Source organism: Scyliorhinus canicula, chromosome 6 (genome assembly GCF_902713615.1).
Source record: "Scyliorhinus canicula chromosome 6, sScyCan1.1, whole genome shotgun sequence".
NCBI classification, from domain to species: Eukaryota; Metazoa; Chordata; class Chondrichthyes; order Carcharhiniformes; family Scyliorhinidae; genus Scyliorhinus; species Scyliorhinus canicula.
Window position 1 is genome coordinate 19,402,324 of NC_052151.1, and position 15,646 is coordinate 19,417,969.

Below are 15,646 nucleotides of genomic sequence, written 5' to 3' on the forward strand. Positions count from 1 at the left end.
ACCTTTGCCCCTGTACAGGGTTGCCACATTCCGCTGATTTCTGTTGATGTAGTTTTTTTCCTGCCAAGAAGGCTGAAGTGACACAGATGTAAAGCCAGGGCAAGGAACGTGAGCTGCACACTCATTGCTCATGACATTGACTGTCAGGCCTGTGCCCTCCCTCTGTGCCCAATGGAAATATTATTTTGTATTTGCCATTTTGAAGTTGATAATTTCATTGATATATAAATGATGAAGTACTTTCTATAACTCGTTGTGATATGTTTGGTATGTAATAAATGTGTTTCATCTTATTCATGGGGCCATGGTTAGTGAACAGGTGCGATTTCAATTGCATGGCCCACTGAGATGAAGGAGGGCCCCTCATGCGGCCCACTCACTAGCCGAGGTTGCCCAGCACTGATGTAGAGGGGTTTGACTGCCTGTCTATATTACTGACGTATGCCAAATTTACTCTTTAGAAATAGGAAATTCAACCCAAGAGCTAGGGTCCACATGAACCCCCTCTCACCCCAATTCAACTGACTCCATCAACAAAGCCATGTGCTCCGTCCTCCTTTACGACTTATCTTGCTTCATCTTAAAATATCAATGATATTCACCTGAACCACCTCATCGGTTCCACATTCTAACCACTCTTGGGGTAAAAAATATTTCCTGAATACTTCATTGGATTTGTGAGTGACTTTTATTTATATGTGAACTCTGGTCTCCGCTCAAGAATATCTTCTCGCTGTCTACCCTATCATTGAACATAGAACATATAGTGCAGAAGGAGGTAATTCGGCCCATCAAGTCTGCACTGACCCACTTAAGCCCTCACTTTCACCTTATCCCCATAACCCAGTAACCGCTCATAACCTTTTCTATCAAACCCTTCCAAAATCTTTATCAAAGGCCACAGTCTCACAATCTGAACGTACATAGTCCCATGCATTTAATCTTTATTGCATCCTCTCCAATGCCTCCATATAATTTTTTATCTGAATGTATAAAGTCTGAACTGATAATGTTGCAACAGCTGTTTTCTCATCACTTTATTGAACATTTTTATTGCTTATGTCCAACTTAGTTCCCATAGTTGAATTCCATAGCAGATAATTACTATGCAGAGATAATTAAAGGACAAAAATCACAGATTCAGCTGGTTTCAGTGTTAACTCGTTCACTGGCCAAACTGTTTTCACTATAAATCCATAACTGGCCCACTGTTTTCACTGTAATCCATCACTGGCCAAACTGGTTACACTGCAAATCCATCACTGGCCCAACTGATTTCACTGTAAATCCATCACTGGCTCAACTGTTTTCACTGTAAATATATCACTGGCTCAACTGGTTTCAATGTAAGCCCATGACTGGCCCAACCAGTTTCACTGTAAATCCATCATCGGCTAAACTAGTTTCACTGTAAATCCATCACTGGCCCAACTGGTTTCACTGTAAATCCTTCACTGGCACAACTGGTATCAGTGTAAGCTAATGACTGGCCCAACTTCTTTCACTATAAATCCATCACTGGGACGACTGGTTTCACTGTAAATCCATCACTGGCCCAACTGGTTTCACTGTAAATCCTTCACTGGCACAACTGGTATCAGTGTAAGCTAATGACTGGCCCAACTTCTTTCACTATAAATCCATCACTGGGACGACTGGTTTCACTGTAAATCCATCACTGGCCCAACTGGTTTCAATGTAAATCCATCGCTGGCCCAACGTTTCACTGTAAGCCCTTCACTGCCTCAACTGGTTTCACTGTAAATTCATCACTGGCTCAACTGGTTTCACTGTAAATCCACCACTGGCTCAACTGGTTTCACTGTAAATCCATCACAGGCCCAACTGGTTTCACTGTAAATACATCACTGGCCCAAATGGTTTCACTGTAAATCCATCACTATCCCAACTGGTTTCACTATAAACCTATCACTAGCCAAACTAGTTTCACTGTAAATCCATCACTGGCCCAACCGGTTTCACTGTAAACCTATCACTAGCCAAACTGGTTTCACTGTAAATCCATCACTGGCCCAAATGGTGTCACAGTAAGCCCATCACTGGCACAACTGGTATCACTGTAAATCCATCATGGGATGACTGGTTTCACTGTAAATCCATCACTGGCCTAACTGGTTTCACTGTAAGCCCATCACTGGCCCAACTGGTTTCACTATAAATCCATCACTGACTCAACTTGTTTCAGTGTAAATCCATCACTGGCACAATTTGTTTCACTGTAAATCCTTCACTGGCTCAACTGGTGTCACAGTAAGCCCATCACTGGCGCAACTGTCTTCACTATAAATCCATCACTGACTGAACTGGTTTCACTGTAAATCTATCACTGGCACAACTGTCTTCACTATAAATCCATCACTGACTGAACTGGTTTCACTGTAAATCTATCACTGGCACAAATTATCTCACTGTAAATCCTTCACTGGCTCAACTGGTGTCACAGTAAGCCCATCAATGGCGCAATTGTCTTCACTATAAATCCATCACTGACTGAACTGGTTTCAGTGTAAATCCATCACTGGCACAACTTGTTTCACAGTAAATCCTTCACTGGCTCAACCGGTGTCACTGTAAGCCCATCACTGGCGCAACTGTCTTCACTATAAATCCATCACTGACTGAACTGGTTTCACTGTAAATCTATCACTGGCACAACTGTCTTCACTATAAATCCATCACTGACTGAACTGGTTTCACTGTAAATCTATCACTGGCACAACTTATCTCACTGTAAATCCTTCACTGGCTCAACTGGTGTCACAGTAAGCCCATCAATGGCGCAATTGTCTTCACTATAAATCCATCACTGACTGAACTGGTTTCAGTGTAAATCCATCACTGGCACAACTTGTTTCACTGTAAATCCTTCACTGGCTCAACCGGTGTCACTGTAAGCCCATCACTGGCGCAAGTGTCTTCACTATAAATCCATCACTGACTGCACTGGTTTCACTGCAAATCCATCACTGGCACAACTTATCTCACTGTAAATCCTTCACTGGCTCAACTGGTTTCACTGTAAGCCCATCACTGGTCCAACCGGTTTCACTGCAAATCCATCACTGGTAAACAGGTTTCACTGTAAATCTTTCATTGGCCCAGCTGGTTACACTATAAATCCATCACTGACCGAACTGTTTTCACTGTCAATCCATCACTGGCCCAACTGGTTTCACTGTAAGCCCATCACTGGCCCAACTGGTTTCACTGTAAATCCACCACTGGCTCAACTGGTTTCACTGTAAATCCACCACTGGCTCAACTGGTTTCAATGTAAATACATCACTGGCCCAACTGGTTTCACATTAAATCCACCACTGGCTCAACTGGTTTCACTGTAAACCTATCACTAGCCCAACTGGTTTCACTGTAAATCCTTCACTGGCTCAACTGGTTTCACTGTAAATCCTTCACTGGCCCAACTGGTTTCACTGTAAATCCATCACTGGCTCAACTGGTTTCACTGTAAGCCCATCACTGGTCCAACCAGTTTCACTGCAAATCCATCACTGGTAAACTGATTTCACTGTAAATTCCTCACTGGCCCAACTGGTTTCATTATAAATCCTTCACTGGCCCAACTGGTTTCACTGTAAATCCATCACTGGCCCAACTGGTTTCACTGTAAGCCTATCACTGGCCCAACTGGTTTCACTGTAAATCCATCATTGGCCAAACTGGTCTCACTGTAAGCCCATCACTGGCTCAACTGGTTTCACTGTAAATCCATCACTGGCTCAACTGGTTTCACTGTAAATCCATCATTGGCCAAACTGGTCTCACTGTAAGCCCATCACTGGCTCAACTGGTTTCACTGTAAATCCATCACTGGCCCAACTGGTTTCACTGTAAATCTGTCACTGGCCCATCTGGTTTCACTGTAAATCCATCACTGGCCCAACTTGTTTCACTGTAAATCCATCACTGGCCTATCTGGTTTCACTGTAAATCCCTCACTGGCCCATCTGGTTTCACTGTAAATCCATCACTGGCCCAACTTGTTTCACTGTAAATCCATCACTGGCTCAACTGGTTTCACTGCAAATTCCTCACTGGCCCAACTGGTTTCACTGTAAATCCATCACTGGCTCAACTGGTTACACTGTAAATCCATCACTGGCCCAACTGGTTTCACTGTAAATCCATCACTGGCCCAACTGGTTTCACTGTAAATCCATCACTGGCTCAACTGGTTACACTGTAAATCCATCACTGGCCCAACTGGTTTCACTGTAAATCCATCACTGGCCCAACTGGTTACACTGTAAATCCATCACTGGCCCAACTGGTTTCACTGCAAATTCCTCACTGGCCCAACTGGTTTCACTGCAAATTCCTCACTGGCCCAACTGGTTACACTGTAAATCCATCACTGGCCCAACTGGTTTCACTGTAAATCCATCACTGGCTCAACTGGTTTCACTGCAAATTCCTCACTGGCCCAACTGGTTACACTGTAAATCTATCACTGGCCCAACTGGTTTCTCTGTTAATCCATCTCTGGCCCAACTGGTTACACTGTAAATCTATCACTGGCCCAACTGGTTTCTCTGTTAATCTATCACTGGCTCAACTGGTTTCACTGTAAATTCCTCACTGGCCCAACTGGTTACACTGTAAATCTATCACTGGCCCAACTGGTTTCACTGTAAATCCATCACTGGCCCAATTGGTTTCCGTGTAAGCCCATCACTGGCTCAACTGGTTTCACTGGAAATCCACCAGTGGCACAACTGGTTTCACTGTAAACACATCAGTGTCTCAACTGGTTTCACTGCAAATCCAGCACTGGCCCAAGTGTTTTCACTTTAAATACATCATTGTAAACTCTTGCCAAACTCCCTTTTTGTTTTAGCAATAATGTATCCATATGATGTGGGCATTACTGGCAAAGTCCCACTTCTTCTCCATTCTTTGTTACTCTGGGAACGTGGTGACAGGCCTCGTCCCTGGAATGCTGTAGTGCTTATGCATGTTGGTGGTCCTGTATTACTCACTCTACATCCTGAGTAACGACATTGTGTACAATCATCTAGATTAGGTTTAGATTGGTGTGCAACAATTATGTAACAGCTGACTAATACTTTCCTTAACACAACTAACTGCATCAGTGTGTCTGACTGGGAGCAAGCTAGGCTGTGGAGAAGGAGGATGTGGCTCCTGCACTGTGATGGTCTCCAAGTATAACCCATTTCAGAAGAAGATCATGTATCCTTTCGCTAACAATTATATGGAGCACTGAAAACACTCAACTCTCATTTCTAGCATATGCGAAGGGAATAGAAAGACAGTAAACACCCCATCAGCAATTCACTCTGCCCATTGAACAATCCTCTCCCTCTAACCATTGGCAATGCTAATTCCTGAAGCCGGCCTAAATATGGGTATCCTGCTCCTCAGTTGTATCAACTGTTCCCGTTGTCTTCCTCCACAGTCTGGGAGCCATTTTCAAGGTTGCCAAGCAGAGCCAATATTAACCTTTCTGGAAGAGATGAAACACAGAAGGGTTTTTCTGACTGTCACCACCTGAGTGGTCCTCTGGTGAAGTGGATTGACCCCGTCACTTCTTCAACGCAGTGTGGTCAATGGGCGGCTGATCTAATCCATGCGCCCAGATGATAAAAGTGAAAACGATGAATATCAAACTCATCCCGAAAAAATAGATTAATTCCTAGTTTTGGAGACTATTTTTATTATCTTGCCAACTCAAGGACTTACTGAAAAGCTAATTGCTTGTTCATTTTTTGTCGAGTAAATTTGCCTCATATCATGAACTTTGCAAAGTTGTTTCGTGCCTGATTACTGGCAGGGTCACTTTGACCAATTATTTTCAGTCATGTTAATTCTGTCATCCCACACTCCCAAGTGAAATCCAGCGGAGAGCCAGCGAGAGAGCCCTCCGTCATCTCAATTTGAGAATGCCTGCCTCATCTTGTGCCACTCAGGCACTTTAGAGGTTAGCAGGGGGCCTTTCCTGGGTTCAAGGACCCCAAAGGGGCAGACTTCCCACTGGCTGAGAGCTGCCAGCAAATCAGGGGCGGGCAGCTCTTCTGTACTCATTAGTGCCACTGGGAAGGAGGTGGCTACTGCTGGTATGACACTCACCTAAGGCCTCAAATTGAGGAATGATCCAGGCATAGGTGAGTGATGAAATGAAATGAAAATCGCTTATTGTCACGAGTAGGCTTCAATGAAGTTACTGTGAAAAGCCCCTAGTCGCCACATTCCAGCGCCTGTTCGGGGAGGCTGTTACGGGAATCGAACCGTGCTGCTGGCCTGCCTTGGTCTGCTTTCGAAGCCAGCGATTTAGCCCAGTGTGCTAAACAGCCCCTGTGCAGGCCAGCGACAGAGAGTTGCAACATAGTGGCCTCTATTAGCAGACATTTATCCAATGTTAATAGCGTTTCTCACTGGGTGTATTCGGAGGTGGGATGATAAGAAGGCCCATCTAATCTGTCGGCCCTGCACTCACTAATAATGTTGTTGACTGTTCATAGCAATCAACTGAACCAGACATGAAGCATGGAAACTTTGGGAATCAAAATCAAGAACACTAGAATATAAGAAAAGGAAACGGAGTAGACATGCTGCCCATCGAGACTGTTCCAGAAATCAATATGATCATGGCTGACCAGGGTGGCCCAGTCGCACAGTGGTTAGCACAGTTGCTTCACAGCTCCAGGGTCCCAGGTTTGATTCCCGGCTTGGGTCACTGTCTGTGCGGAGTCTGCACGTTCTCCCTGAGTCTGCGTGGGTTTCCTCCGGGTGCTCCGATTTCCTCCCACAGTCCAAAGATGTGCGTGTTAGGCCATACTAAATTGCCCTTAGTGTCCAAAAAGGTTGGGTGGGGTTACTGGGTTACGGAGATAGGGTGATGTGGGCTTAAGTAGGGTGCTCTTTCCAAGGGCCGGTGCAGACTCGATGGGCCGAATGGCCTCCTTCTGCACTGTAAATTCTGTGATTCTATGATTCCACGATCTTGGATTTCAACTCCACATTCGCACCCAACAAAAGGCCCAACAATCTGCATCAACCTCAAAGCCATAGAATCCCTACAGTTCAGAAGGAGGCCATTCGACCCATCGAGTCTGCACTGACCCTCTGGAAGTGCACCCCAACCAGGCCCACTCCCCCTGCCCTATCCCCGCAACCTCATCCAACCCGCACAACTTTGGACACTAAGGGGAAAATGTTCATGGCCAATCCACCTAACCTGCACATCTTTGGACTGTGGGAGGAAACTGGAGCACCCAGAGGAAACCCACGGAGACAGGGGGAGAAAATGCAAACTCCATACAGTTGGACAAGGCCAGAATTGAACCCGGGTCCCTGGAGCTGTGAGGCAGCAGTGCTAATCACTGTGCCACCATGCTGTCCGGGTCCCTGGTGCTGTGAGGCAGCAGTGCTAATAAATCACTGTGCCACCGTGCCATCCCTGGTGTTGTGAGGCTGCAGTGCTAATCACTGTGCCACCGTGCCATCCCCGGTGCTGTGAGGCTGCAGTGCTAATAAATCACTGTGCCACCATATTCAATGATGGAGCATCCACAATCCTCTGAGGTAAAAAATTCTAAAGATTCCAAAATACAAAATTTTCCAAAGCGTGCCACGCTTAATAATTTTAACCTTGTCATTTTTTTCCAGTTAACCTGCCCCTCCCCCACACCGTAAGTAAGTTAAGTTGCCATAGTCCCAGATGACCACAGGCCAACTGGGCTAAACTGGCACCCCCTCCCCCACACCATACCCATTGTAAATGGGCATTGCTGCATGGTATACGGGCATGTGCTGTTCTTCATTCCATTGGTCCTCACCATACAGTGAGCAAATCTTCTTAACCGTGTCACCACCAGACACATTACTGTGAATGCCTGCCTGGCGCCTCTCTGCTCCCTGCACCGCACCGCCGTGACCACCGTGGAAGGAATTGGCAGCACCACCACTCAGCTCCACCCTGTCCAGGTAAGCCTTCTATGAGAAGAAATAGAAAATCCGAGCGGAGGTAGGCCATTCGGCCCTTCAGGCCTGCTCCACCATTCAACATGATCATGGCTGATTCTTGGCCTCAATTGCCAAACTCCAATGCTCTCTCCACACCCCTCAACACCTTAAGAGTCCAGAAATCTATTTTCTTCGTAAGTATATTCAGTGACTTGACCTCCACAGTATTCTGTGGTAGAGAAATCCACAGGTTCATCACCCTCTGAATGAAGAGATTTCTCCTCCTCTCTGTCCTAAATGGCCTACCACAGATCCTGAGACTGGTGAGCCACCTTCCAGCCAGAGGAAACAATGCTATATATGCTGTTGTATAAAGAGTCAACGGTACTGCTCCTTTTCACAAACACCTTTATTTCACTTTAACAGGCTCTGCACAAAACTCTATCATCACATCACCTGACTCAAAGGCCACCTCTTTACATATCAGTGTCAATTATTGGATACTTAACATAAATGCGACAACTAATTGGAATGTCTCTTAACCCATTACTTAAAAGTCTCCCATTCCTTGGAGAGAAAAAAATAATTAGGTGAAAACAAAATTACAAGAAACTCAGAAACACATGTAATTTCACCCCTTCTTTTTTTCTCTCGTTTTTTTGGAACAGAAAAAAACGTCACAGAAACAGGCACCCTTCATTAACAATATCCAAATGTTTCTGTGAACTAGCCCCTCTTTTTGTAAAATAGTCTGACAATTGGTAGCTACTGTTGACCCATTTAATTTTTGCTATTTCTCTTCTGTCCAACATCTGCTTCAAACTTGCGATGTCTATCCTTAACCTTTTTTCATTGACACTTTTTGTAGAGTGCACATTTTCCCATAGGGATTTATTATCTATGTGACATTCAATAGGTATATTTCCCAAATTCCCTAATCCCAAAATTTCTGTCAATATCTGAGATATATAAAAGGCCATATCCACCGCCTCGACAAGGCTTAATGTCTCAGCAGCCAAAGTGCTTTTGACCACTCTCCTTATTTTCTTTATTTCCCACACAAGAGGGCAACATTTACCATTGTTCCCCAAAAGGAAAATTCTAAAACCTCCTGCGCTTGAAACCCCATCACAAATTTGCATGGGACGCATCACTATAAACTATGAGTTTCTAGTTCCTAAGGTCACCTAAAACCGGGAACCTCAAAACACACTCCTGCATTTTTAGTTTGACCAATGCTTTGTTTGCTCTTATTATGTCTTTTACATTGGGATCATTCATTTTTGTACTCAACTCTAAGACATTAAAATTCACATCCACTCTAGTCTATGCAGTTCTTGCTGTTTGGCATCTTTGATAACTTTTTCATCTAATTTATTGGAAGCCACCAAAATCTCACGTGCATGTGGGCTTCTTCTCCTATTAGTATTTGTAGTCTTACTCATGTTCCGAGACCTTGATAAACTACATCCCCTCTCCCGCCTGGTATCTCATTCTGTACTGCTACTGTTTGATACTTCCCTTCTGCTGCGGGATGTCCTTTCAATAGTTCTCAACATTTTCCTGCGGACCTGTTCGCTATCCAATGTAGTATCTGAACTGGCACTGCGTTTCTGTGCCCTCCATTATTAACTTTGTATACCCAATCCATTGTCTTGACTCCCTCCCCTGAATGTTGTACATTCAACCGATGTTTATACTTTCCAGTGGCCTTCCCTGCTTTACTAATAACATTTGCATCTTTCCATTGACGAGACCCTTCAGGCAAGTATGTCACTTTTTTACCAACTTTTGGCAGTTGGCCTTTCAGAAAAATGCCCTGTTCTAATTCATCAGAAGTGTTGCGTTCCTCTACAGAAACCCTGTCTACATCAGTTAACTGGTCCTCATAGTTCTGTAGCACCTGCGTACCAGATGACCCTGGTTCCTCTTCATGTCTGTCTGCTCTGTCTAAATTTGAAAATTTGTAATCTGTACCCATTAACCTTGATGAATGTACCCTCAAAGTTTGATTGCCATTTTGAAAAATAATTGTTTTTCCATCTATGCCTATGATCTTCCCTGGGCCTTTCCATTCATTAAAATTGTGTTACACTATGTATTACATCTCTTATGGTACACTATGCCTCCTAGCTGAAAAACGGTATTTGATGGCCGTACATTATGCCTAATGCTCTGCGAATTCTTTCAGAGACTTCTGCTTCCAGAATGCATTTAATGCATTTAAATGCTCAGCAAAGGCAGAGCTAATTGCAGTCCCTTCCCAAGCTGGAGGCTGGTCATCCGTAATGGATGGAATTTTAGGATTTCTACCAAGCACTAATTGATAGGGACTACCCCCCAACCATCTGCAATGAATTCTTTGCATGTACCGCCCATGCTAAAGCTGAATTTAGCTTGAAGTTTGATCTATCTGCCAAATTTTCTGGAGCATGTCATCTATTACCGCATGATTTCTTTCACACACAGCATTACTAAATGGGCATTCTGCAGCCGTATCTTTAACTGTGATATTCACATTTTCACACATATCCTGAAACTCATCATCAGCAAATTATTCCCCATTGTCCATAAGGAATTTTGCCGGTGGGCCCATTCCAGTCCCTATCCAGTTTTCCACGATTTGATCCAGGATTACTCTCTTTTCTTTACTTCGTACAATCGTTAATTGAATAAATCTACAAAATGCAAACTAAATATATTGTTGGATTAATCCCAGATCTTAAGGTCCATGGTCACAATGTCGTTAAAATCCATAGCCAAAAGTAGGGTTACTATCGGTTGTGTTGGTGTCCTTCTGTACTTCCTACAAACTTCACAGCGATCACTAACCTGTTCTGTCAGCTTAGTATATATAGTCTTCATCCCTTACCACTGCATCTTTTAATAAATGTTTCAGCCTCCGAGGAGACGGATGCGCAAATTGCCGATGCAGTTTTAATACAACAAGCTTCTTATCAGCTAAAGTCCCATTATTAGCTGCCATTAACACATCCTTAACAACTGCACTTGAAATATCCTACACTGGAATACAATAGTGTCCCGACTGTGTAAATTGTAAGCCCACTGTCTTTCCAAAAACTGTTGCCTTATCCTGTTCCATATCCAGCTTCATGTGTGCTTTCTTCATCGACGGTCTGCTCAGAAGCAAAGGTATCTCACTTGATACAACATCCGTGCTAACGAAATGATTCACTCTGGTAATATTGTAAGGGATCACCACTCTTTTCAGCGACTTCAGAGTATTATCATCCCTAAACCGGAAACTTGTTGAACTTTCAAATTCCTTAATCTTGTTACGATTTTCAGCATTCAGAGACCAAGTAACATTTTAACCAGTCAATTCCACACCCAGTAGATGTGCAGTCACTGTCCAATACAGCACAATTGAAGGATTCTGCAACCAACACCCTCATTACCGGCGTAAAACTGCTTGTTAATAGGACAATGCCTTCTTTCTGGTCACTATCTTTTTCCTCTTCTGACTCTTCCGTGTCATGTGTCACTTCAAACACTCTATTATAACGTGTTGGACAGTTGAAAGCATAATGGTATTGAGAGTCACATCGGAAACATCGATTTACCATACCCCGTGCATTTCTGGGGTTCATCTCCTGATTGTAGGTTCTAACTGGCTTCTGTAGTCTTGGAACCTGTTTGTAGCCGTACGATTTTGCCATCCTGTTAAAAGTGTATCTTCCATATTCTGCTTTATTGCAGACTGACCTATTTGGGTCATCAGAACCATCGGAATCGAATGTTTCCCCAGAAACTTTTTTAAAGTTTCTGTCATCTGATCAAATAAGGCAGTGTTCTTCAAACTTTTTTTCCGGCTACCCACTTTTACCAACCGGCCAACCATCGGGACCCACTCCAGCCGACCTGCGCAACCCACCATTTTCTCTTACCTTGTTTGCTGCTGACAAAAATAGAAGAAATAGTTTTGGGTCCCTTTGGCCCTCGTACACGCTCCTCCAATGGAACCTGTTGGATGAAGGTGAAGCCTTCCGGTGTCGGAAAGCATGGAGTCTCTATCTGTTCAAAGTTCTGAATTTTTTCCTGTAAAATTTTATCAAATAACTCCCCCCCCCCACCCCTGAACTTGTAAAATAAAATTAAATGAATAAAATAAATGAAAAAAATAAAAATTATCTGAATAAAATAAATGAATAAATGAATAAAAACCACTACAGAACTTGTAAAACAAAAACCTGCAACCGTTGAAAAAAAGTCAGCCTCATTGCGCATGCGTGCACAATGATCGGCGCGCATGCACAATGCGGACAAATTTTTTTTTAACATGTTCACGGCCGCTTGCAGCCGGTGTTGTGAAAAGCCGGCTGCTGCGCGGGGATTTGCGTGTTCGGGAGCGCCGCGGACAACGGCTCCGCGACCCTCCCAGCACCCGCCCGCGACCCACCTGCAGGTCGCGCCCCTGACTTTGGAGAACAATGGAATAAGGTATCCTTATCCGCAAACTGAACTCCTGTCAAAACCAGGAGCCTATCCATGTTGCTCACTCTAGCACAGTCAAGTAATTTAATGGCCAACACAGACTGGAAATTCCAGGTTGTGTTTCTGCAGCCTCTTTTATAGTCTGCCAAATTCCATTATATAGTCTTCAATGGAGAAATCCTCTATTTTCCAGAACCTATCAAAATCCCACCATGCTTCATACGCACTTAACAAGTCATCCTTTTTATAAATCATATCCATATAACGCAATAGAGTCTCCAGACCTTCTTCTGAGTCTAACTCTTCCAATTCCAGCTCAGAAAACACTTTGCTTAGGATTTTACTCTCATGAAGTAGAGAAATAGCCAATGCCATACCTTGTTTTCTCTTTCCCAAGGCAGTTACCTTAGTCCACATAACAACTGCACTTCTCCATTGGGCGTACGATCCCCTTTCAGAAAATAAGGGGGGATAATCATATCCGACCATCTTTGTCCTCGGTTCAGCCATGTCTTTTTCCTTCTCACTCACTCCTTGGTTTGGTCTGGAAAAGTTGTATCTTTCAACACTTCACATTTGCACAGCAACCATCCTCTGCTACCATTTGTTAGACTTTTAGCTGCTGTTGTATAAAGAGTCAAAGGTTCTATTCCTTTTCCACAAACACCTTTATTTCACTTTAACAGACTCTGCACAAACTCTATCATCACATCGCCTGACACAAAGGCCACCTGAAGTCTCTTTACATAATCAGTGTCAATTATTGGATACTTTCTTCTATTTTTTAAAAAAATAAATTTAGATTACCCAATTATTTTTTCCAATTAAGGGGCAATTTAGCATGGCCAATCCACCTACTCTGCACATTTTTTGGGTTTTGGGGCGAAACCCACGCAGACACGGGGAGAATGTGCAAACTCTACACGGACAGTGACCCAGAGCCGGGATCGAACCTGGGACCTCAGCACCGTGAGGCAACTGTGCTAACCACTAGGCCACCGTGCTGCCAATTATTGGATACTTAACATAAATGAGATAACTAATTGGAATGTTTCTCAACCCATTACTTAACAAACAACACCCTGCACCCAGTCTGGACAGCCAACTCAGAATTTTATGTTTCAATTAGGCCCCATCTCATCCTTCCAAACACCAGTGAAAACTGGCCCAGTCAACCCATTCTCTCCTCGTATGACAATCCTCAGGAATCAGTCTGGTGAACCTTCTCTACACTCGTTCCACAGCAAGTATATCCTTCCTTAGATAAGGAGAGCAAAACTGCACACAGTACTCCCCGTGAGGTCTCCCCAAGGTGCTGTACAGCTGCAGTAAGGCATCCTGTACTCAAGTCCTCTTGCACTGATGGATGCACTGGCTCTGTGGCTTTGCGCTGCCTTGTTGCAGAGGTAATTTACTTGTGTGATTATTACTAGGATGAGGGAACTCAGTTATGTGGAGAGACTGGTGAAGCTGAAGTTGTTCTCCTTCGAGCAGAGAAATATTTTGATAGAGGTGTTCAAAACCATGAGGGATATTGATAATCAGGCACCTTTAATAACTTAAATTCAGCAAAATTCCCTTGCTATCACAGAAGATGCAACATCTGCCCCTTTACATCCTCCTTTCTCACCATTTAAGGCACCAAACACTCCTTTCAGGTTGAGCAGCATTTCACTTGTATTTCCTTCAATCTGGTCGATGTATTTGGTGCTCCCAGTGCAGCCTGTCTCCTCTACATTGGGGAGACTAAGCGCAGACTGGGTGGCCACATTGCGGAACGCCTTCGTTCAGTCCGCAAGCACGATCTCCAACCTTTCTGTTTCTTGCCAATTTAACTCAGCACTCTGGCTCTCATGCCCACGTGTTCGCCCTTGGCCTGCTCCAATGCTCCAGTGAAGCTGGAGGAGCAAGATCCCACCTTCCGATTAGGCACTTCACAGACCTCAAGGACACAACCTTGGGTTCGGCAACTTTAGTTTTTGATCTTTTCTCCTTCATTTTAAACCCCCCTTTCTTCATTTTAAAAATATTCCACGCATGTATTTCCTCAATGCAAGCAGCCCCCTCCCCCTCTCACACCAGACCATCTTGGCGCGATTCTCCGAGCCCTGCGAGGGCCGGAGAATCGCCGCAACCGTGCCACGACGCCCCAACGCCGGCGTGCGATTCTCCGTAGTGCGGAGAATCGGTGCAATTTGCGCCAACGCGTTTGACGGGGCGCCGTCCGCAGGCTGTTGGAATCAGCGGGGCCGCCAATTCTCCGGCCCGGTTCACCCCTGGTTGCTGCCGGCGGGAACTCTGCGCGAAGGGTCGTGGGGCGGCCTGTGGGGCAAGGAAAAGTGCTCCTTCAACAGGGGGGGGGCCTCCAATGGGGTCCTGCCCCCGATCGGGGCCCACCGCTGGCCTCTCCCCCCCCCCGGGCCTACTTTGTTGTGCGGCCGGCCCCTGCGAATGCGCGATTTGGTGCGATGCCCATTTGGCGCCGTGAAGGGAGGCTGGTGCAGCATGAACTGCTCCAGCGCCGTGCTGGCCCCCTGTGGGGGACAGAATCAGTCATCCCCGTGCCCGTTTCGCGCCATCTTGAAATGAGACGGCGTTCACAACAGCGCCAACACTTGGTCTCCATTTTGGAGAATCGCCCCCTCTGTCTTTTGTTCTTAAAAATGCTACTTTTTGCTGTCGTTTCTTTTGCTCAAACACAATCTCACTCCTTTCATTTCTGACGAATAGACTACAACTCAAAATGTTAACTCTGTTTTTCTCCTGATAGGTGTTGCCAAACCTGCTGAGTTTTTCCAGCGTCCTCTGTTTTTGACCCAAAACATATTGTTTCTCTCTCTCCTTCCTCATCTCCTCTCCTGCTAGGACAGGTTGTATGTGTGTGCCAGGGAATAGTTTTACAGGTTGCAGTGATTTCCTGAACTGCATCTTAGTGAGTGCTCATTCTTCCTCACACGATGCTGCTTATAGGCCACGAACCGGGCCTGTCATTGGCTACTTCTGCCCATTTTCCATTGTCCATCAAGTCTGTTTCTCTCCCCCGGGCCCCCGGGAGGCCATATTTGGGGTGTCGGACCAGCCGGGATTGGAAACGGGCGCGGAGGCAGATGTTGTAGCCTTCGCCTTGTTGATCACCCGAAGGCGGATCCTGTTAGGGTGGAGATCAACTTCTCCACCCTGTGCCCTCGTGTGTCAGGGGGGACCTGCTGGAATTCTTGACGCTTGAAAA

The 15,646-nt window shown here is 45.0% G+C and overlaps 1 protein-coding gene across 1 annotated transcript in view; it reads left to right on the forward strand.

Annotated features, from left to right (window-relative positions):
- The window catches only part of xdh (xanthine dehydrogenase), a 155,412-nt gene that overhangs the window by 36,993 nt on the left and 102,773 nt on the right, over window positions 1-15,646 (forward strand). The window contains exons 4-5 of the mRNA XM_038799021.1: window positions 5,133-5,229; window positions 7,875-7,983. Of these exons, the coding sequence (XP_038654949.1) occupies window positions 5,133-5,229; window positions 7,875-7,983 (206 nt within the window). The remainder of the gene's footprint in view (window positions 1-5,132; window positions 5,230-7,874; window positions 7,984-15,646) is intronic.